The sequence below is a fragment of the Nesoenas mayeri genome (genome assembly GCF_963082525.1).
Source record: "Nesoenas mayeri genome assembly, chromosome: 1".
Classification (NCBI taxonomy): domain Eukaryota; kingdom Metazoa; phylum Chordata; class Aves; order Columbiformes; family Columbidae; genus Nesoenas; species Nesoenas mayeri.
In genome coordinates, this window is record NC_137541.1 from 67,215,239 (window position 1) to 67,240,033 (window position 24,795).

Genomic DNA, 24,795 nt, shown 5'->3' on the forward strand with positions numbered 1-24,795 from the left:
ACAGGAGTTGAACTTGATCCTTTTGGGTCCTTTCCAGCCCAGGGCATTCTATGAGTATATGATTCTAGGATAAAGTTCTTCACTGCCTGCAGGAGTACACCTGCATTAGCTACCCATAGATATTTCCAAGGGCTTGAGTTTAGCGAGCCAGGGGTCACATACACATGAGCTTGAGGTTAAATTCTGTGTATGGGGAAGGTGGATCTCAAATTGTGCATTACGGGATAAAATATCCTAGGTAATGCTGGGAAGGTGCTGTTGCGTGGGGGATTTCTTGTCTGTTTTGGGGATTGTTTTTGTCAGTGGTGAATGAACGTTATGATTCTTATCTGAACATAAGCCTGGTCTCGGTCCAAGGCACCTTTAACCTGCCACACCTCTCATTATATTTCTGTCTCCTGTTCAGTGATGCCTGTTTCCCCTCACTGTGCCAATAAAGTGCTGAACACTCAGTGGGCAATGATGTTAAGTTTGAATCCAAGTCACACAGTAAGGTGCTGGCAGCATTTTCAGGAAAAAGCAGAAATGAGAGGCAGTCCTGTTTGTAAAGTCCAGGAAGGAACTGGGCAAATGCTAATGGCAGCAAACTCATAAAAATCTGTCTTTGAGCTGCTGGGTGACCAACACATGCGATCTGCCCTATACTGACCAGGAGTCGAATTGTGAGATGTAATGTGACTGTTACTAGATTTATGGTTTGCTGGTGCTAGAAGGGCAAAAAAAATATAAAGGGTAACCTAAAACAAGCCTATGCAGGATGACTCTTAAGTTGGCATCAGTGGAGAACTCAATCTGTAAAGCTGAGCTGGGTCACAGAACTTCCTAGACACCAGCTTGCTTGCGATACAACAATGTCCCCTTTAGTCTAGTGAGTTTAAGAAGCATGTCTACCACAGACTGATCCTAAGGACCGTGCTTGACAAAATCAAGCCCTGATTTAGTTTGGGTTAATGCAACCTATAGATTTAAATCACCCTTGTGGAGGTCTAAGTAGCTGCTGCAATGCTGTCTGGAATAGGAGGAGGGTGGTGAGGAACAGGAGAGGTCTGGTAGAGCTTTAAGCTGCAACTGTGTCCAAGCAGCCACTGGGAAGAAGCAAAAGCATTTAGACAGTCTGTGGTTTTGCTAAGCACTCAGTAAAGAATCTTAAAACTGGGATGCACTCCAGCTGAAGTTGCACTGTGCAGACTAACAGCACTTTTCCGCTCTTTTTAATTAAACAAGTGTAGGTGCAATTGGGTAAAAGCAATAGAAGCAGATGTATGTGAGTCATAGACAAACTTTAAATTACACATCTGATATATATATATAGATAGATAGATAGATACTAATGCAAAGTCTTCACTTTGTCTCCTGCATACCATATTTCCTAATTCAGGGAAGATAAGAAAGTAGTGCTATTGCATTGTAAATGCATACATGTACAGCAGAAATAAACAAAGTGCACTGCTGGAAAGGGTAAATTAAACTGGGGAATGGTGCAAAACCAGAGAAAAAGTTGCTTTTTAGACTTAAAAAAGAAAGCTTATTTTGAAATAAAGTTGCTCTTGCCATTTAATTTTTTTTGTTCCTTAACACTGTAGATCTGACTAAAGTCAGATGCGTGTAGGTCCTGGAAAAGTTTAGACAAAACTTACTAAATTTTGCAAGGTTAAGGAACATTTTCAGCAGATGACCAGAGCAGAGTATACTTTATTCCCTTGTTTCCTGTATTAGTTTGAACGTCAGAAACTACAAATATCACAAATAAAAAAGACAATTTAAAGTGAAAAGTTTCCTGCCTTGCAGCAGAAGCACCTTCTGTCATAAAATTTGGTTTGTCTAAAATGTGGAGGCTGAACAGTATGAGAACATCCCAATCAATTAACTTCCTGAATAACATCTTGTGAGAAATCTGCTGCCAGAGCCGGCTGAAGACAAGAAGACAAATGCTTCAGTATTTGTTGTGAGACTGGTAGGAAATAAGGATATAGACTGCATGCATGCCACAGATGGAGAAGAGTCAATTGTGCATCTTTATTAAAGTCCTTACTTAATGTCTCCTTTTAATGACAAGGTTGAGTGATCTGGTGTTCAGATGCAAGACCTGGTGGAGATCACAGAATCACAGAATGTTAGGGATTGGAAGGGACCTCAAAAGATCATCTAGTCCAATCCCAGTGCCGGAGCAGGAACACCTCGATGAGGTTACACAGAAAGGCATCCAGGCAGGTCTTGAATGCCTCCAGAGTAGGAGACTCCACAACCTCCCTGGGCAGCCTGTTCCAGTGCTCTGTCACCCTCACTGAGAAGAGGTTTCTTCTCAAATTTAAGTGGAACCTTTTGTGTTCCAGTTTGTACCCATTACCCCTTGTCCTATCATTGGTTGTGACTGAGAAGGGCCTGGCTCCATCCTCGTGACACCCTTTATATATCTGTAAACATTAATGAGGTCACCCCTCAGTCTCCTCTCCTCCAAGCTAAAGAGCCCCAGGTCCCTCAGCCTTTCTTCATATGGGAGATGCTCCACTCCCTTCATCATCTTTGTTGCCCTGCGCTGGACTCTCTCTAGCAGTTCTCTGTCCTTCTGGAACTGAGGGGTCCAGAACTGGACAAAATATTCCTGATATGGTCTCACCAGGGCAGAATAGAGGGGAAGGAGAACCTCTCTTGCCCTACTAACCACTCCCCTTCTAATACACTCCAGGATGCTATTGGCCTTCCTGGCCAGATCATACATTTCTGAATGTAAGGAGGAGTTTTGATTTAAATAGTGAAGATTCCTTGCTAAGTTAATTTCATGGCAATAAATGTTATCTGTTACAATGTTTGAGAGGTTCTACCAGCTTCTTCCTGGTTCTATAGTTTTATGCTCAACTTTAGCAACAGTATTTTGTGAACAAAGCTGTGTATCTTCAGCACCCAATATAAATGTAGAAGTTCTGCTGAGAAGAATTGCCTCTCTAGGGATACCATGATCTTTACTGCTTTTCTTGGTTGCTGTGCAAGAAACTCACCCATCATTCCTGCAATGGACTGTTGCATGGAGTTAGTATGCCAGAAAGCAATGGTAGCATTTAGGATTTTAATTGCAGGTCTTGCAAAATTTATTCCATTCCTTGATTTCAGAAACCACGAGGACTCAACAGATTAAAGGAATCTTAAATTCTCATGGAAATTTACACTTATATTGCAAATACTTACGGAAGAAAGCTTTGGATCATGAAGCAGCTATGGCATGAATGGTTTTAGAAAAGAAAACCCCACTCTGTTCCTTTAGACTAAACCCAGCATTACAAACAAACACAACATAGATTGGATGGTATTTTTTCTTACTTTACATATCTTACCCTGTCTGTGTTGGGGCAAGGGCTACACTACATGGGGTTGAATCATATACAGCATCACTATTAAGTCGGTAGGTATAGTTTTCTAGATGGAAGATGACTCCTGTTTGGTTTGGGTAATAAGTTATGGCTGTATTTTGATTTAGTTTTATGTTAAGTGTCATTTAAATTAGTGTAATTTTTGGGTAATTTTAGGACAATGGAAGAACAATTTTAGGAAATATGAACACAGATGCAAAGAGTTCATATTCTCAGCAGCTTTTTCCATACATCATCTTGACTTGAGAGTTCAAGAACAATTTAGGTAAAGATTACTTTTTTTAGTTTCTTAAGCATCCATAATGATGTAATGATTCTAAGGATGTGTTACTTTGTACTGAAGAATACATAACTAAGCCCAGGTGAAATATTTACTGTAAGCATCCTATATAGAGATGGAGTTTGCAGTCCTTACTGATGAACATTTTGGCAAATGTTTGGGTAGAACAGAAAGTATGGTCTGATTGAGATTATTAATTTTTAAATACCTCAGTTAATAAATGATGCAACAACAACAAAAAAAATCTTTTTTGGGTCATTAGAGATGATGGTAACAACTGACCTAAGTTACCTTCATATCTTGTCTTTGCTAAGCAATAAAGTTGTTTCTTGTTTATATACCCATGTTTAGCATATGAACTATTTCATGGAAAGAAATGAAAAGTTATAACATTTTGAATAGCTAGGCATCTTGTCAAATTTTATATGCTTATAGCTTTATGTAATTAAAAATTCTCTGAATTTGGGGTTTTCAAAGCTTACTTTGTGCAAGACAAGTAGAACCAAGAATTCAGTTCAGTTGCAGCCACAGAAAAGATACTTATGTCTAATTCAATTTTTGCCTTTATTTGGAAAAGACTAGACATTTATTCTTTTGAATTGCTCAAGTGCTTGAATAAGCTGCCTAAATATCTTTAATGTGGCTGCTTTCTGCTTTGAAGCAGACATCAGGAACATAATGTTACCTCACACTTCTGGTAGTTTCATCATCCATGGAAATCCTGCACCTCTAATGTGAACATTGTTTATCACACTAACCATTCCTGATTGTTTTAATATGTTGAGTTGCCATGTGCTATGGATTGTCACAGAAGTTTGAAAAGTTGCCTGAAATCATCAAAGTTGTGCTTGAAGCGATAGGGTTCGTATCCAGGTATACCTTGTAGTAATTTTTTGTCTCAGTGCTTTTTGTTAATGGTAAGGAACCCAATATAAATACTGAATTACTAGAAGCATAAAGAAATCATAGAAGGGAAATATGAAACTTTTCCTGAAAAAAGAATGTGTCCGCACCTCTCATTTCTATTATTTTATTATTCTACTTGTGAAAAGAGATGTGTGCATTTATGGTTATATCCTGTGAAAAGAAAGCTTGACTTGTGACTTAAAAGGGAATTAAAATTCCTTTTTACTGTTAATGATTAGATTTGATACAGTAGCTCTTTACAGATTTGATACAGTATTTCTTTAGGGGAAGCATTGAAGCTCTCAGGAGCTGAGTTCTATCTTCAAGTTTTCCATGGTTTTTGAAGTTTGGGTTTTTGTTTCTGTTTTGTTTTTTTTTTTTTAAGAATTTTCTTCCATTATCTCTGTGAGGTTTTTCAAGGCTATTTTGTTGAACAGCTCTAATAACAAAAAGCTCTGTGTCATTTTTACTGTCACAGAACATTATTCAGGATTTATTTCTAAATTATGTTGTGAGATTTGCTCCCTGCTACTTGGAATTAGCCACATTTGGGTCTGCAGGACCTGAGCCCTTTCTTGGGATCTGCCTGCCCGGAGCCCTTGGCTTGGCCGGTCCCTGCATGCCTTCTTCCAGGAGGGTTGGGTGGGTGGGCAGCTGGGCACAGAGCTTCAGTGCAGTGTGGTGTGTGCCACAACAGAGGTGGGTTGGCTGCAAATGAATGCCCTGGAAGTAATAAATAAATATATATATGTATATGGACACATCTACACCAGCTGCAGCGCTGGCTCTGCTCAGTGGTGAGTCTTTCCACCAAGTGTATGTCGCCATGTGGTATCCAAAGCCACGACCCGTGCATCCACCTGTGTGTCTGGACCCAGTCCATCCCACGTGCTCAGGACAAGTGGCTGCCACTTCCATCAAGAAAAGTGCCACGGGAGATGGATCCACTACTAACAAATAGCCCCAGTGACCTGTTGTTCCCACCAGGAAGGAAGCTGGAGTCACCTCATGGAAAAAAAGTGCTTTTCTTTAGATGGGATACGAGACAGAGCACTGAAGTGTGGGCAAAGGAATAGGGAGGAGGATGGAGCTAGTAGGAGAAAATACAGCTGGGAGTTCATGTCACATGTGGACAAATACTGAGATGGTGAGGTGGGAAACTGAGGACTTCCCTAAAAGAAAAGCAGCAATACAGTTTTGTGTTATTCTTGCACTGGTCTAACCCTGTAGGTGGGTGTTCTTATGCTGAAGTAAGAACAGGCTACTGTGATTAAAAGAGAACTCATCTGTGGTGTCTATTTTTCCCCACGCAGAAGATTCCTGAGTCAGGTAGTGTGATAGAGTCTGAGGTTCAAGAATTAGGAAGATGTGCAAGATTGATACTGAGAGGATGGGAAAGCTGGGGTCAGAGTGCGGTGGGAGAGTAACAGAGATTTGCTCTGATTTAAGAGCGAGGATTAAATGCTTTTTCTGAATTTTGTGTGATATTTTTGAGTCTGTTATGTGTGATTTTTCCCTCTCTTAATTAGTTCATGTTCTCTTCTGAAAAGTGCCAATTGGTCCTATATCAGTGCTTCAGGGAGCAAATGGGGTTTTGGGGAGAAAAAAAAATCGTTGAGGAGCCAGAAGCTTCCATGGTTTTGTGCCTCAAGTTCGCATGAGAGATCCCTTGTAAATGGCTGCACTAAACATCATGCTGTAGCTGTAACAGCTAATCCTCCAGCTCCCTGCAATGTCTCTTGACAGCACTTAAAATGCCGTTCTGTAGGTTACTGTGGTTGCTATGCTGATTTAAACAGATTTAATGAACAGCTTTGAAGTCACTATTGAAAGCCTGTATTTAGAGAAGAGGCTTGCAGTGTAGCAGTGCGACTGTTAACAGTGCAGATTAGAATTGAAATGTGTTCAAATTTGGAATACTTGTTGAGTACTGAAAAGGGGAAAAAAGCCACTGAAGTCCTTTAAATGAAAAGACTGTACTTTAGTATTCAGTATTCTCTAGACTATCTTTATAAATGTACTCGCAAATGTTTACCGTACTCTTGTGGAAAGCAGTGTGCAATTTGAAATCAGAAATAACTCTTTCAAGCTCTCCTACTTTATTTTTTTTTTTTATAAAGACTTTCTATGGTTTGTCTAGAAAATTACCGGTTTCCCCTAAGCACTGTGACAAGGCTGTCATTTACTTAGGAAAGACTCAGATGATGTTAGATGTGAACACTTCTCAGCACTAGCACTAAATCTGGAAGAAAAAAATCTTGTAATGGAAGTTTTACTTTGTATGTGACACTTAGAAGCATGAGGCATTTCCCTAATGTTTTAATATTTCAGGAAGCTGTGTTTTCATTGTTTGTTTTGAAGTAACTTCACATAGCAACTCATAATTTTGTATTCTGGCATTTAGTTTAATATTGAAATTGGAATGCAGGTTTTAATCAAAAATTAACCTTTTAATAAAAAATAATATTTTTTTGTATGAAAATCTTTTAAGTTCTCTAATTGCAGTCAACAATTAATCAGCAAAGAGTGTACTGATGAATATACAACATTTTGTACAGTATTTTTCAGTAATTCTGTTGTGCAAAGAACATGCAGTTCAAGTAGCTTTCAAACGGGGGCGGGGGCGAACACCAACTAATCCCATCTGTTCCCTCTTATTCTGCAAATCAGTTCTTCCAGCTCTGAAAGGTCAGTGGTACTTGATTAGCAGGATGTTGTTAAGTAAGGAGTTGGTGCTTTGGCAAACATCCCTATACAAACTGAGAAATACTAAATGGTTCAGGCTTTGAGTTTTACTAAGCAGTTGGATTTTTATCCTCCTCTGACTTTTGTATTTGTTGATTGAACTGCTGGAAAGTTTGTGCTTTTCAAAACGGTGTGTCTATTACTAAATGCAAGGTTTGGATTTCAGGTGCTTTTTGGACAGTAAGGTATTTCTTTTAGAATTCAGTTATGTTTCCTCTAGTATCCTAAGAGCTCTTCTTATTTTCCTCCAGGAGACAGATGAACAGAAACGTCACAAAATTGCCAGTGAACTTCTGCAAACAGAAAAAGCCTACGTTAGCCGACTTGACCTCCTCGATGGGGTACATTTTCCTTGAATTTATTTTTTTCTTGCCTTGAATTCACTTGAATGACTATGCATGACCATGTATATAAATTACATTAAAGAGGCGGTATGTTTTCTCTCACTTTGCCGACTTTTCCAGTCAGTCATTTGCTCTTTCCACATAACTTTGCCTGTGTTTATCTTTTACAAAAACTAGATTTTTAAAAGTGACAGAATTTTGTAGGTCTCCATGCAATAGATTCTGTGTGTGTAAATGTTACCATAAGCAGTAGTAGTGCAGACCTCATTCTAGCAGCCTTTCTAACAAAGAGGATGGATAACTTTATGCTCACTTGTTTCTTGGCTTCTGGTGACGCAGACAAGGGTGTAATTTTATAATACTGAAATTTCCTGCCCACTAGAAAATTACTAAATCTTTGAGCCACCTCGACAGAATTTTGCTTTAGTAGCAAACAACCTAGGAAGGTGCCCATTCTAAGCTGTATATGCCCTATTTTCCTCACCATATGTTTATAATAATCCTATTGAAATGAACAAAAATTACTCTTATTTGAGGAAATATTTTAATCCTTTTGCTCTGTAGACTCAAACTGATATTTCTTAAATGTGAATGTGTGTAGTTCTTGAGTATTTTCCTTTTTAAGACTTTCTTACTTTCTCAGTTAACACCTAAATCCATTTTGCCTGAATACCTGTAGCTATGGATTGCTTTACTCCATGATGTTTTTCTCAGATATCACTGTTTAAATTTCTCAGGTCTTAATGCATAAGTCTTGTACACAGAGTTGAGGAAAGTAAAAAGCCTTAACTCACAATAATAATTGTTCAGACTGCTTGGAGACCTAAGTAATCAACCTCATAAAAGTAGATTTACCTAGCTGGCTCCCATTGGGATGGGTGTGATGTGTTTTAAAAGACTAAGTATTGCAACCCCCCAAACAAACAAACAAAACCAAACACCACTTTGATTTAGAGAAGTTTAAAAATAAAAAAGGAAAATGTTTTCTTCATAGTTCGTTTTTGATGAGTAATGTACAATTATTTTCCTTGACGTGATCGTAAGTGCATTACTCCTATGCCTAAATATTAACTGGACAGAGTTCTGAAAAATGAATTTCAGGCACAGCTGCTGGAGTGCTGCTAATGAGATGAAAGCAGAAGGCTAGGAAGGGATTGTTTCCAAACTTGGTTAAAAAGTTATGTAGCTTTTATAGTCTTCAAAGTAACTTGTCAAAATTAACTAACTGTCTTCTCAGGGATGCAGCAAGTGAGCGTATTTTAACGTACAGGTGAAAGTGTATGGCTTTTTTTTTTTCCTTTTTTAGGACACTTTTGCTGTCTCACTTGGGATTACCCAAGTTCCTGTCTTCAGACTCTTCTTTCCCAAACTCCTGGAGCCCTTTCTAGGGAGAGGCAGCCTGTTCAAGTGTGGGAGAGGGAGATAGGGGGGCCACAGCTCGCTGTAAGCACTGTTCTATGTGATGTGCACATTAACGACTGCACACATTTAGTAGCTGCATCTAGTCAGGTAAAACCCCGCTGATGAGGAAGGAATATATGTTTTTAAAGAGGCTACAGAAAGCCCACTCTGAACTGGGATCCTTTTGTGCTTTAAATGATATGTTGGGACTGCTTATAGTCTGCTAGCTACTTTATTTTCAAAAGGATAAAGGAATACAGCATACAAAGAAAACGGTTGGGCTAATGGTGATCAGACATCATGCTAATTGAAAAGAAAGCAAGAGTGGAAAAAATGACTGAAGGACTGGGAAAGCTAAGATGATCTAGCTGTTAAGATGGACAGGATGCTTGGTGTCCATCCAAAATAGCAATACTTTGGTTTGGCTTTCCTTCTGCCTGCTCTACCTGCAGCACTTTCCTGACTTACAAGAAAATGTAGGGTGTGAGGGGAGGACAAACTTCTAACTTCTGGTGAGGGAAATGAGTTTGTCATTACCTGTCTATATTATTTAAATCTTAATCTTGTCTCAGTTAGACACATGGTCTTCCATTGGTTAAAGATAACGAACTAAGAGGTTTAGGGCTGTTTTTCTGTATTGCAGGTATTCTATTCCAGACTCCTTGAGGAAGCCAACAGAGGTTCATTTCCAGCTGAAGTGATTAACAAAATCTTTTCTAACATTTCATCAATAAATGCTTTCCACAGTAAATTCTTACTTCCAGAACTTGAGAAAAGAATGCAAGAATGGTAAGAGGCAATTCACTGGTTAATATATTATACTCCTAAAACCATGTCTGTATAAACTCTGTCACACAGTTGAGGTAGGGAGGGTGCCTTCATAATTAAGTGCTCCAGGCCCAGGAAGTACTGTGGGTAGGAGAACATCTGCTCTTCCACTCTTCTTCGGGATCTGACTCAGTAGAGGACTTGCGTCATTTGCTCAAAATAGGGGACGTGTACCTCACTGAAGCCAGTGAGATTACTCATTATTAAATGCCTTACTGAATTAGAGGTTTGGACTGAAATCCTGCTACCTGATGAATTCATTGCACATGATACAAAATTGAGATAAATAACGTATGTGTTTTATGCTGCCCTTGTAGTGCAATAACCTTTGACATTATTGCTTTCTGTAATAAGGTAGGATAGGAACCTCTATTTGGAGCAAGCAAGGAGGATAGCTGAGGTGTAAATATACTCTTTAATGATGATGTTCTGTACTATTGCAGTATCTTTCTCCTGCCTTGCTGTATACTATTCTGGAGATATTAAAATATTGGTCTCTCATGTAAATGTGGGGGAAAAAAAGGAAGTCCCAAACTGTTGCTGTTTCCCTGTCTTATTTGGAAAAAGGGGACATCTAATTTAAAAAAATAATTAAAAAAATTGTTTCATTCACTTGCTTCACCTCAGCACCTGTTTGGTTGCTGTATTCCATGTTATCTGGGGTTTATTGTGAGGAATTCTAATGTTTGTCCAGATATCATTTCCAGTTCACTTTCATATAAAACCTTAATTCTAAAAAATCACACTAAAAACATAAGAAATAGTGTATTCTTGTGACATGTATGAAAAATTCTCAGACTGCAGAGTGGTGCTTTAGAGATCCTCCTGACTCTGCAAGACAATTCCTCTTTAAAATGATGCTTCTTTAAAATAGAATAGTTAATATGCACAAACATGTGGTAGCCCTGTGTAGTCTATAATGCAAGAAAGTAAATAAAACCTAAGCATCATGGAATGAAGCAAAACTTATACCTTAACTTGTGTTCCTTGCAGAATGACTATGTAGGGTAAATCCAACTTTTTCTTCTGATTAGCTGAAAAAAATCTGTTAAGAAATAGGAATGCCTGGATAAGAGGTGGAGTTTGACTTAGTCCAACGATGTTTAAAAAGCAGTTAACACTACACTATGTCAGTGCTGTATATATTTGAAATGAAATTTGTGATGTGCTCTTCAAACTTTGTGCTAGAAACTTTACAGAGCACAGAAGATGGGTTATGCTACCTTAAAGACTAGCAGATTTGCACACTAATGTGTATATAATTACATAGCTGCAAGAGTTGGAAAGCGTTTTTGCAGATGAGCTTTCACTTTTAGTGCAAAACTAATTGCAGCATAAGGATGTTATCTTTCCTGCATTGTTTGGAAATGACCTCTGCACTAAACCTGAGACAACCACCTGTTTAGATGTCCTTAAAACATTATGCTTTTTGGAGGAGTTAGAAGGGTTGTAGTTGAAGGGAACAATTTCTGACCATTCCTGAAAGAAAAATCTGGGATAGTTTTCGGTCTCCATCACCAGTCTCTGAAATTGTCTGGCACAGCAGCTTCTGCCAGATGGAGAGTTTCTTTTCCTCAGCAGTTCCCTTAATTGGACATAGAAAATACTTACGTTTTGTTAGTAGGTTCATGTCCTTCTATTGAAAAAGAGCTGGATAAAACTTCCTGACACTTTCCCTGAGTTGTGGTTTGTTTTGAAAACTTAAGGTAAAAATACATAGCCTTGCAACTGGCCAAGACGATCAGAAGCAGATTCTTCTTTCTTAGAAAAAGGAGAGTGTGAATCTAAGCATATTGAGTAGAAATGAAAATGTCTGACTTGAATGAGCTGAGCAACAGCTGGAGCTGAATCTCTTCTACAACATATGGTTTGAAGATGCTGGAAACAACCTTGTTGCAATATATTTCCCATGAAAAGAGCATAACAGAGCAGTGTTCCCACATTAAACAAAATACCTGTCTAACTGTGTCTTTTGTACCTGAGGGTGACCAATAGCAGATACATGGGGAAGAATATAAGCATAGTGTTGACAACCTCTGAGGGGTGTCATTGGTGAATAAATTATTTCATTCTTTCAACACAAAGTTGTAGAATCTATGGCAATTAGAGCTGACCTCGTCATTATTTGTTTTGCTTTGAAACTGCAACTTTCAGTTTTGTTGGATGTCTGTTAGCTTGTATATTGGAAGAGAAAACTGTTGTTCTATAGTCATTTTTGCTGTGATTTTACAGACCTTTCCTTAGTTTTCTTGCAGACATGACAATTTTAACTGAGATGTTATAAATCATGTTTAAGTCAGCTATTTAATGTTTGTGGAATGCAAACGTGAATGCCATCATGGTCTAATGATACAGAAATATCAAGTGTTTCTGTACGTACATTACAATGAGAAGTCCTAGTTCCTGACCCATGTAATGATGCTGTCTTTGTTTGGCAATAATGCCATGCTGATTTGGGTCCATAGTAATGACTCCCTTTCTGACCTGTCTATCCAGGAGAACAGTAAGTGTCCTGGACCTGATGGCATTTAGTAGAATTTAATATTTTGGCTCATAGTGCATAGCTTTTGTATAAGAGATGGACTAATTTATGTTTAGAAGTCCATCAAGGGAGGATACTGTTTGCAGAAGGTTCTGCTTTCTGAGATTTCCCTGTCCTTCTGTTCTTCCAGAGCTCTTTGTACAATGTGGACCTTGTCTTCCTTACCTGAAATGATGATGGATTTGTGTCTTTACAGCCTCAGAGTCTTTGGACATATAAGGACCTTACATGAAAAGTAGTTTTGAAATTTTTGAATCTTCAGAGACAGTGAAATTACAGCACTCTGTAAATGAGCAGCCATAGGTATCCAAAGAGCAGGCATAGCAAACTGTACTTGTTTCTTGGTTTATAAAAGTTTTTACGTTTTCTTTTAATGTTGATCTAGTAATAGTTGTGAAACAGTTAAGTATACTTCTTTTGGTGGCAGATTCTTTAGATAAAAGGATTGCCACAGTCTTTTCTGCTTTAAGGTTTTTTAATTGCAAAATTTTAAAATTACTTATCTGTTACAATTATCAGAAAACCTTAATGCCTTTTTTTTCTGGTGATCTTTAGAAATGTATTCACATTTATTTTGATTCTACTGGAATTGGCATGATTTTTGGTTTATTTTCAGTTAAAAATTGTGCTGCTGCATTGCAATAAAATTCCAACCCAGGGAGATGGCATTCAGTGAATCAAAGGAGTGGGGTTTTCTTTTAAACTGCTAGCTTGCCTTTGGAAGTGTGTCTGCTTGCATGTAAAGTGGTTGAACAAATACGTTAAGCTAATTAAGGGTGGGGAGCTGTGATGATTTCAGACACCAACTTCCCAGCCTATCTTGTCCCCTTCTTTGGTTGCCAGGCCCAGCAGTAGCTCAGACCTCTGGCAGGTTTTATATAAGTACCTTCTGCACCCCCCAGAAGGAGCTTGACCAGCCTTTGCCACTCCTGGCAATATTCACTATTCAAATAACTTCAAATAACCTTCTGCACAGCTTTTCTTTTGGAAAAGTGGTGTGCTGGAGTAGATGGCTGAAGTAATTGCAGTAGATTGCTTCACTTTAGATCACTTCCACAATATTAATTTCAGACTTCCAGAAATCCAGAAGTACTGAATTTTGCTTTAAACCACTACCACAACATTGATTTCAGACTTTCAGAAATTCAGAGGTACTGAATTTCTGAGTCTGTCCTTGAAAATGAAATGTGAAACATGTTTCCTGTTGTGGTTCTTGGATATGCATGTGTACCATTCCCTTTTCATTGTGTGCGTCAAGAGTTCAGCTTCTTTCTGCCTCTCCATCAGTTTCTTTACTACTCTGTTTTATTGGAAGATGCTGTTAGTAATTGGGGAAGTTCTCATGAAAGACTGGAATCCAAGGGATTCTCTCTACTTCATAGGTTTTCTTAGATTTTTTAAAATTGTAAATACATCTATTTGTATGAGGCACAGAAGGAAAGCTGTACAGTATGGATTTAGTCCTCAAACAAAACTGCAGGTCGGAGGTTAGATATTAAGAGGGTAAAATATCAAAAGAAGATAATGTAGTTTTAAGGACGTGCAAATAAAATAAATTAGGCCATGTTTTGTAAACAAAACCTTGCCGGTTTTTCATTATAGATAGCTTTTCTTTCTTTACTGTCTACATGACCTATAATGCTTATACATTATCCGAGAGGATACAAACACTCTATGTTAATTCTGGTCAGTTTTAATGGTTACGTTAGAACTCTATATGAGGCGGTCCCAAACAGAAGGACTCTCCATTAAACACTTGAATCCATTTTATAACCTTGTGTGACTTTTATTCTTTCCTGTTTGCTCTGAGATTCCACCCTCTTCCTTTGCAGGACTACCACCCCCAGAATTGGAGATATTCTGCAAAAGTTGGCTCCTTTCCTCAAGATGTATGGAGAGTACGTGAAAAATTTTGATAACGCAATGGAATTGGTGAAAACGTGGACTGAACGGTCACCTCAATTCAAATTCATTATTCAAGATATTCAGGTAATGAGGAGAGTAATGTAGACCTCCAAGTAATACAAGAGTATATAAACATTTATAGGCTTGTGAGTGAGAAAAGGATTAAAGAGAAAATTAAATAACAAATACCTTAAAATTAAGGGTTCTTGGTTTTTGCCCACATCATATTGTTTCTTTTCCTTATGTGCACAAATACCCACACAAATCCAGACTTTCCATTGCAGAATAGATGACCAAAGTATAAAGGTTATAACATAAGAAGACCAAAATAATACATTTTGTTGTAGATACTAAAAGCAAATACTATTTTAGGACAAAGTGACCTCTCAGTGCACCTATAGTTCCTTGCACTGAATCCATTAAGTATCATGTTGGTTCACACCAGTGATGTTAAACACAGCACTACGCTTTGGAAGTAAGCACGTAATCCTAAATGCTGAGCCACAAAAGGTAAAGAGAAGTTAATATTTAAGCAATGCATCAGTCTCTTCAAAAGTGCATTTTATAACCTTGAGTGCTCCCTGTAGGTTTCTCTGTGAATTGGCAGGTATGTGTCTTCCTACAGCAGGCTGAGCAGCTGGAAATAAGATAAGGTCTTTCTACTTAAATTTTACTGCTCTACAGGGTCTTGTGCTTCTAAGCCAGGGAAGAAAACTATGTGTATTTTAATGTAATCTTGCAATTACATCCAAGATTATGGAAATGAATATGCATCTTAAAACACTGCTGAGGGGGTTTACATTTTAAATGAAACTCAAGGAAAGTGAGCCCTCCTCAGATAGGTAAAATATGCCTTTGCAGCCCATTTGAGTGACTTTCTCTAACACAAGTTCACAAACTGTTCTCATTCTGTACCAATTTTCTTGTCTGAGTTATTACAAACCAAATTTAAAATACACTGGAGTTTGGGAGATTTTTTGGGGTAGGACTTTTATGTATGAATTGAATACTTACTACTGGATACTTAGCAAAGTTTTACAATTATTTTTATGAAAGAATTTCTAAGTATTTGGTTTGCTAAAGTAGTTCTATTTTCTTTAAGTCTGTCATACATACTTCAAAATACATTAGTTATGTTTCATCAGTCATAACCTTTATTTTGCTATATCCTAATAACATTTTTGCCTGCTACATTGAAATATGTTTACAATTTTTTAGAAGGAAAAAGTGTGTGGAAATTTGACATTGCAACATCACATGCTAGAACCAGTACAACGCATTCCACGCTATGAGATGCTTCTAAAGGACTACTTAAGGAAATTGCCTCAGGATTCTCTAGACCGGAAAGATGCTGAAAGTAAATATCTTCTAGTCATTGAAATAGCTGAAATAAGATAGTTGTAAGAGGATACTATAAAGATATTTTCAGGAAAAATAAAGTGAAGAAGCAAAGTCCCCCTGAAAATGATAGAATTTCTTCAGTGGAATTGTAAGATTCTTTGAAAAACAAAACCTGTTTGAATAGTCGATGAAGTTAGAAAAATATAAAGTCTCTAGTATTCTCCTTCTGTTTTAGTTTTTCTTTAGTTTCAGAACAGTGCACAGATTTTTATTTGTTTGCTTTGTGGGTGTTCAGGCCTTGTGGTGGCTTTTCTCTCTTTTCTCTGTCTCTCTGTTTTCTCTCTCTCATCAGCATTTTAGTTTGCTTTAAGCACATTTGGAATATATGTCTCTTATTTGTAAAAAAGTAGAGTTAGACTCAATATTGTATTTTTAAGCTCCTTCAGGGAAGAACAACCACCTATTTTTAATCTTGTTCCTTTCTATATTTACACAAGAACAGTTCAAGATACTTTTGTGGATTGTTCAAAATTACTTGCCAGAAATATTTTTTAAATATTTCATTTTTTTTCTATGTAATATAGAAATTTATAAAAATGCAGCTTTTTGTTTTTACTTTTTTATTTTTCCTCTGTCTAGAATCCCTGGAAATTATATCTACTGCAGCAAGTCACTCTAATAGTGCGATAAGAAAAATGGTAAATGATCCTTGTTTTCCTGTTTATCTTTTAATATATTATGTTTGAGTATTTGGTGAAGCTAGGAGTGTGAATTGCAAATCTTCCCTAAAAAACAGATGGCACTATGCTGGACTCCTGTTTCATCTGTTTCTGTCAGTGGAAGGATTATGTTTGTGAAGCATAGTTACTGTTTCTCTACCATCTTGGGCTGGCATGATAAGTGCTTCATTAAGTATGGGAGGTATTTTAGACAAGAAATAATGCAGGCTATGTGTATAACTGCATTTTTTAAATTACATTTCTAGAAGTACTTGTTACTGTATCAACTAAGTTAGTTATGTGTGTCTGACCATACATACCAGGTATATACATGTTTTTCAAAGCTAACATTCTCTAGAATTATAGAACCACCCATTGCTTCACTTAAACATGCTTAAAGAACTGTGCTTTTGATTGTTAAGTCTTATAACTATATTTGCACTGTGAAGGAGAATCTAAAGAAATTGTTAGAGATCTATGAGATGCTGGGAGAAGAGGAAGACATCGTGAACCCTTCAAATGAACTGATAAAAGAAGGACAGATCCTTAAACTTGCTGCTCGCAATACATCTGCTCAAGAACGGTATCTTTTCCTAGTAAGTACAGTGTTTACAGAAGTAGCTGTGTACCTTTCTAGACTTGAACTACCAAAGAGAGAGGCAAATCGTCTTCCAGTTGATGTCAGTGCCTCTCCACTAGTGATATTAGAGCATAGGAAAGCACCATTTAGAACAGAATATATTTTTTTAAATAAATGGAAGTAATATACAGCAACTCAGTTTCGAGTAAGTGGCTGCTGATTACAAATGCGGATCCTAGAGCATGAGAACTTCAACGTTCTCATGAAACTGAAATGCAAAGGCTTAGGATTTTAGACCTGACTGATAGTGTGTGTTGGGCTCCCAGTAAGTCTCGTGTTCCTGTGGGAGCTTGTTATCATGGCTCGTCATCCTCCTGTCAGTTGCCCATGTCCTGTCTTAGAACTAACAAACTACAGCCCTGCTTCCTTACAACCCCCTCGGAAGAGGTTTTTGGTTTATTGCTTCCCATGCATTAAAAACTGATAATACATTTTTGCTCATGGGCCTCTGGCATTGCATGTCTTTGGTTAATAAAGACCGGTAACAGGTGGTTGAGGCACAACTCCTGCTTATCTGTGCTTCACGCAAAAGGAGAAACTGTTGAATAGTAGGACCTCAAATGGGGCTAGACAGCTGATTAAAATGATGTGTGTTTCATGAGAGGTGATGAGTTCAAATATGCTGGTTTTGTGATATAGACTAGGCAATAGGTTAGATAGGGTTTCTATGAAACAGGATTTAACTTAAGTGAGTTTCTCTTTTTTAATAATTAATTTTGAGAAAAATGTGAGGAAAATTAAACACTATAGATCTGATATAATAGTTGTGCTTCTAGGCTGGGCCTTTAAACATTTAAACATTGTTGAAAGTCCTAATCTTTAATGAAGGAATATATCTTTGTCATGCTCGTGTATTTTTTTTTCCCCCTCTGTGATATTTAGGGTTTCAGTAAATAAAAACTGTAAGACATAAATGTTCTTTTATCTTGGAGAAAAGATAAATAATGTCTTCAAATAACTTTAGTTATAACTTCTACAAAACCAAATGTTTTTGGTACAGGGTAAATATAAATGTATACACTGAAAAAAGAGTTCTTATTCTGCAGTTCGGAGTAGGTTTTGCAGATTTGGAGCACAAGAACAGGCTTTTCTAATGAAAGGTTTACAGTGGTATAAAATATCCAGTCTGAGTATAGTTGATAAATGCTATGAAGACTGCTGCATATACAGAGCAATTATTCTTATGTCCATTGAAACTATCCTTTAATCTTATTTCTAAACAAAAAAATGAGTTGTCTTCCATGAGAGCTGTGATCTTCTCATATATCAGCTGATCAGGAAAGAACCTGCTTTTTTACCCACTGGGTCCAGCTTTGTGATTTTGTCTCAGATCTCTGTATCTGTGGTTTTGTTAACGCAAAGCCATGTGTTTATTTTCTCAGTTTAACAATATGTTACTCTACTGCGTCCCCAAATTCAGCCTGGTAGGATCAAAGTTCTCAGTTCGAAACAGACTTGGCATAGATGGCATGAAGATTATAGAAACTCATAATGAAGAATATCCACACACTTTTCAAGTGTCTGGAAAAGAGCGAACACTGGAGTTGCAGGCCAGGTAAGCAAAGTCTTTTTATCTGATTTTTTTTTTTTTTTGAGGATTAAATATACACACAAAAGAGCAGACTAGTAGATTTGGAGAAAGATACAGTGGGCTTCACCTCAATGTCATACTTTGAAAATAGCCTAGGCTGCCAAAAATCATAAATTGTCAGTCCAAGGATCTCTTGGAGTAGAAGACACATCTACAATGTATAATGCATTGCCTTGCTTTGCAGAAATACCCAAGACAGCTGTGAATGAGCTGGCTAGAAAATCGAAAGCAGTATACCTAAGTGATGCAAAGGCAATCTGTCCAATTTAAGCACTTTGGAACACTGAGTGTGTTAATATCTGGGCAGTACTGCTGCCTCTGGTACCTGAGCCACCTTGGTACAAATGGCTCTGTTTCACCTCAGGGCACGTCCACACAACAAAACCCTCCACACCCACAGAACATAGTTTTCTGCACTGGTAGATGGGTACCTGCTTTCCCCTGTACCTCATGTCTTTTTCCAGTCTACTTGTTTTCCTTCAGTCCCAGGTATCAACCTCACCCTGGAAGATGAATTCTCCTTTTAGTTCTTGGGTACTTTTCCTCCAATTGCACTCCTCTGACTGGGACTTTTCTGCTTTTATTAGCCCTTGTATCCCTCTTTTGCTGGGTTGCCTTACCATTGCTGGTTTTTGCATTGCCAAGAATAAACCTTCACTGTCTAGGCTGCCCCACTTCAAATAAAGTAGGGTGCTCCAACCTCTCCTTTTGGACCTGCTTATAGATCCTATTCTTTGTGGTCAGGATTTTATTGCAGAGAGGTAACGATTAAATAGGCAGGAGGATGTCCATGGTGGATAGAGTTCTGCATTGACACCATCTATTTGGGAACAAACCAAAGCTTGCTAGCAAATTGTCTTGCAAGCTACTTTCCTTTATAGGGAAAAACCCACCTTGTAATATTTAAGGAGAGTAACTGCAGTGAATATAGAAAGGTAAGAGCATATAGAAATTTACCTACGCTATCACTGAATTTGAATACTTTCAAAATGACAGAAAAAAAGCTTTCCACTAAGTTCTGCAAGACTTCTGGGGTATGTTTTTGGTTATCAGTCACATCTACAGTAAATTGCTGTATGATGTCTTGCTAAGTATCTGGCAATTTGTTATGCCATATACCCATTTCAATAGCGAAAGATGGCATCTTGTTGTACTGTTTATGAAGTATGTTTACCTGGAAGAAAAATGATACAACAAAGTAAGTTTATTTTGGTAGCTTTTATGTATTACTGGTAATTGAAAGTTTATTGCATTAGTTTATTTTAGGTGTGAGAAGAACTTGTTTTCATGTTTTGTTTTGGTTTGTGAACATTTTTAGAATGCAGTAAGTCTGTACAAAATTATGAAGGAATAAGTACCAAATGAGATCTTATTCAATTATATTAGAGTAATCTTGATTAACGTATGAGTATTGTATGTACCTTATACCTTGGTGTCCTTAATTAATGAACTTGTATTAACAGTGTTGTAATGTTTAGTTTATCCTTGGGTTTTTCTTTAGTAGTAGGCTTCTATTTATTTTTCAGAATACTATTTGAGTACCTTTTCAACAGATGATAGATTATTTATTTGAGAGACTGCTGATCTGGTACAAAATTTAATAGCTCAGCTTTTGTTTTTTAATGTAAGCAGGTAGAGAATTATTTTGGCTTTTTAGACAGGCTTGTTCTGCCTCATATGCAGATGGTAAGTGGGAAGGGGAAGCATTTGTTTAGGATTCTGCTTGCTTAAAAGTTGTACTGATACTGCAGAACAACATGTGAGGAGTCATTTTTATTGAGAAGCTGTAAAAGCTCTCTTTCACATCCTCAGAGCAATCCATGAAAAAAAAAAAGAATTGCATGGCTGATACTGCATGGTTACAGAAGATTTTCTCCTGTATTGTGCAAGGAGGAGGGCACTTTTGAAGAGCTAGATATACTGTGGTGTTAATTCTCATTTTTCCGACTAAAAATTTGCAGACAAATTGTTTTCATTACTAGTATGAGCCACTAGTTTCTAATAGTGCTGTTACTTGTGATATAAGATGCTTTTCCAAATATTGAAATGTCAAAGTCTTGCTGGTATATTTTAAAGACAAGGCTGTTATACAAGTCCAGAGTTGAATATGCTTCCTCTCGTCTTGTCTCTGTATTCATCTGTACTTACTGTTCAGTCATCTATATCTGCTCTAATGCATAAAAGGGAAATTTCCATTTTTTGGTTTATAATATTAAAACAAGTTTTGCCTTGTGTTTAATTGGATACTCTTGTTGACACTGTAGACAAGTTTAAACAGCAGAAACAACAACAACAAAAAGGATTAAAGAAATTACTTCTGTTGGGATGGGAGGAAGACTTAAGATACATGCAGGAGAAACGTGTGTTATATGTGAACTTAGTAGTGCATGAAATAAGAGAAGAAAAACCACACCTGTACCTAAATTTTGTGTTGTCCTCTTTTCCTCCCTATCCTGTTCTCAAAGGAAGAAACAAAAAAAGTCTAACAATGCAAATACTATTACCACTTTTAAATGCATTTACATTTATCTTTCAACTTGAATTCACTGACTAGTGGTTGCAAACTTGTGAAGCCTGAAGTCAAGCTTTTGTTTTCTGTTTTGTTTTTGTGGGGGGTTTTGTTTGTTTGGGTGGGTTTTTTTGTTTGTTTTGTTTGGGTTTTTTTAAGTTGGACTGTTAACAATTAGTGTTGTTTAAATTTCTGAGAATTCTTGCAAAAGCCAAACTTCTGAAGTAAGTTCTTGATAGCAAGATAATGTTTCATGAAATAGTTTTGGACTAATGTGTCAAATATTTCTTTTAGTTCTGAACAAGATAAGGAAGAATGGATAAAGGTAAATTCATCTATATTCTTTCCTTTATAAACACTTTTCCACTGAAGCAATCAAAGAAGTAATATTCATATTCCCTGTCTGTAGCTTCCCTCAGCTAATCAATAATTGGTCAGAATGCAGAGTCCGTTAGAAATGTAACATCTTTGTGGAATTTCTCCACTGTTTCCTTAGGCGCTTCAGAATACCATAGAAGCTTTTCAGCAGAGGAATGAAACTTTCAGAAACGCTATTGCTAAAGAATATGAAGACATGCCTGTTGAGGTTTCTGTAAGTTGCTGCTATTCCTTTGTAACCCTCCTAGTATCCATGTTTTTCTTCAATAACTGGAAGAAGCTTGGCAGAAACTTTGTTTTCAAGTTCACCATTCTTATAGTAGAGGAATTACAAAGCAATCGTCTTGCTGGTAATTGTTTTTCTTTATAATGCCAAATCTTATAAAAAAGCCTGATTTTTTCTTGACGTGTATAACAGAGTACCCTTTCAGTGATGCACAATGATTTTTTGACTGGGTTCTTTGTTATTTCTTGTATAGATTTCAAAACGCATTTTGAGCTGCATTTTGCCATTTCCTTTGCAGAGGAAGAGAATAACTATTTTCTCTATTTAAAGTGCTGCGCAACTTTTTATACTGGCTTTTTTTTTTCTTTCCATCCTTTCCCTGCCCTCTGGCAGAACGCTGAGCTTGGGAAGAGGGCACCGAGGTGGATACGAGACAACGAAGTAACCATGTGCATGAAATGCAAGGAGCCCTTTAATGCACTGACAAGGAGACGGCACCACTGCCGAGCGTGTGGACATGTAAGTGCAGAACCTCAGCTGCTGTAGCTGGGGAGCAGGCTTGGGATTGGGTCTGAGCATCTGCTTCAGTTCTGCAGGCTGCTTGTTATGCTGTAGAGTTTGTTGCTGTGCTTGTGGCTGAAAGGAGAAGCTGTGTATAGCCTACCACAAAGGTTCCTCTGTCTGCTTCAGTTGACATGGGAAATGTGGAAGTAATTTGGAGCGGTAGAAGATGTGTGTTTGTGTAAAATGTCCCAAGCCCCTGGATATACAATACACTTATTTCTGAGTGGCCTCCACTGATCTCAACAGTTTCAAGACTCACTACAAGAGTTTCCCCTCACTACAAGAAAAGACATTGCGGTGCTGCAGAGAGTTCAGAGAAGGGCAACAAAGCTGGTGAGGGGTCTGGAGCACAAATCTGATGAGGAGCAGCTAAGGGAACTGGGGCTGTTTAGCCTGGAGAAAAGGAGGCTGAGGGGAGACCTTATCGCTGTCTGCAACTACCTGAAAGGAGGTTGTAGCATGGAGGGTGTTGGTCTCTTCTCCAGGCAACAAGCAATAGGACAAGAGGGAACAGCTTCAAGTTGTGCCGGGGGAGGTTTAGATTGGATATTATGAAAAATATCTTCAAGGAAAGTGTTGTCAGGCACTGGAACAGGCTGCTCAGGGAAGTGGTGGAGTCACCATCCATGGGAATGTTTATAAGACATACAGATGAGGTTCTTAGGGACATGGTTTAGTGCCAGTGTTAGGTTAATGACCTTGAGGGTCTCTACCAACAAAAATAATTCTATGATTCATTCTATTCTATGATTCTAAGACCATATTAAGCTGGCATAAGCCAGTGTTATCGCTGGTAGCACTGGCTGCCTCTGCTTACCGTTCTGCAATCACCTCTCTCCTTGTCCAGAGAAACATGTGAAGCCCTGCAGTTTTTCTTTGGGTTACCTTGGGGCTGTTCTCAGCTGGGTTCAGCATGTAACATGCACAAAGCATCAGGGAAAGACTGAAGGTTGGGATGGGGAGAAAGTATTACTGCTGCTTTCCATGTATGATGCTATGGTAACATATGCCACTTTAAAGCAACCATGAAATACAGGATGTATCAAAAAGATGGACCCAATTTGAAAATTTAAAATCACTGGATATCTCTGCAACCATGAACTATCCATGAATGAAACACTTACCACTTGAAAGGGTGGGACATAATGTTTCAAATTATTTGTTTGTAAATTTTTGTGTAATTGTAACATGTTGCCATTGTGAAATATACTGCTTTGAAACTGGATCCATCTTTTTGAAACATCCTGTAGTGAAATGACTTCAGAGTGCTTTAGTTGCTATCCAGCAGCTATGCTTTTCTCCAGCAGATGGTAGTGCAAGCCCAGGTTTAATATTTGTCTTGCAGGTTATCTTGCATGATTTCTTTCTAATGTTTTCACGTGGCGTGAAGACTTACTGCATTCATAATGCTGGTTTTGTGCTTTGCAAGACACTAGAGATGTTTTCAGAAGCTCTGAATTATTCATTATACAGTTGTTATCTGGTTTTTATTCTTTTTTTTCTAGACCATTCTGTCTTAAAACTCCTTCATTAATCTAAAGATCATACGCTTCCTTTTTTTCTCCCTTTTGTTCAGAGTCCTAAGTACTTCCCTTTATTATAGTTCACATCTCCTTCCACTTTGATTTTAAACATATTTTCATGGGACTTAATTTGGATCAGTGATAGTGTCTTTCTAGCAAGAACTAATTGGAAATATTTAACTAGTATTCTCAAGAGATACTAGTTGAAGGTAGTGATCTAGATTAATACTGCAGAGCCCTGGTCCACAATAAAAATTTGATCAGGTGTTTGAGTGGTTCACATCCATTTGTCTACCTTTCTTTCTTGAAATAACAGCACTCATGCTTTTTGTGCAGGCTCTCTCTTTCCCCTGAAAGAACATTTCTGTGGAAAAATATTTGTAATGAAAGAACTTCTCTCAGATCTTCTTGCATTTCAGTTTTCTGTATATGTTTTGTGAAAAGACAAAAGCCAGTGTGACAGTGGTTTATGCTGTGTACTCATCAGCAGATTCCGAAATTGTAAATTTAATATTTCTTAGGTTAAAAAAGTAACCATTTCTAATTTTATTAATTTTTTAATCATTAAAAGTGCATCTCAGTTCTACATTTCTGAGGTTATGTAGAAAACCAAATGCTAAGTGTACCTTTTCAGAGTGGCATCTAAAGAAACTGAAGGTTTTTCTTCCTGTGGCATGGTTCTGGTTCTATTCTTTAACCTACAGATATAAGTGAAAGCCTAATGTGATTTTATACAAAGTCGCCACCAGGTAAATAGTAAAAAGCACTTCTAGTTAAGAAGCAGTGGCACAAATTTGGAAAAACTGTTCATTTCAATTAAGTTACTGTTGCCATAACAATCACCACAAAGCAATTAACTATCTTGTTTTTGCATAATTAAACAAATAATACTAATTAGTTATAATAATATTAATGTTAAATTAAATTCTGTTTCTGTAAAGTTTTGTAAATCCTTAAATTTCACATATTTTCTTTTTTTTTTGTTTGT

At 37.4% G+C, this 24,795-nt stretch overlaps 1 protein-coding gene across 1 annotated transcript in view; it reads left to right on the top strand.

Moving 5' to 3' along the window:
* The window catches only part of FGD4 (FYVE, RhoGEF and PH domain containing 4), a gene marked incomplete at its 5' end in the record, with an annotated part of 113,367 nt that overhangs the window by 86,019 nt on the left and 2,553 nt on the right, over positions 1-24,795 (top strand). Inside the window, 10 exons of the mRNA XM_080342480.1 lie at positions 7,548-7,637; positions 9,685-9,830; positions 14,244-14,400; positions 15,535-15,673; positions 16,297-16,355; positions 16,826-16,972; positions 18,399-18,571; positions 21,411-21,441; positions 21,613-21,708; positions 22,114-22,239. Of these exons, the coding sequence (XP_080198606.1) occupies positions 7,548-7,637; positions 9,685-9,830; positions 14,244-14,400; positions 15,535-15,673; positions 16,297-16,355; positions 16,826-16,972; positions 18,399-18,571; positions 21,411-21,441; positions 21,613-21,708; positions 22,114-22,239 (1,164 nt within the window). The remainder of the gene's footprint in view (positions 1-7,547; positions 7,638-9,684; positions 9,831-14,243; positions 14,401-15,534; positions 15,674-16,296; positions 16,356-16,825; positions 16,973-18,398; positions 18,572-21,410; positions 21,442-21,612; positions 21,709-22,113; positions 22,240-24,795) is intronic.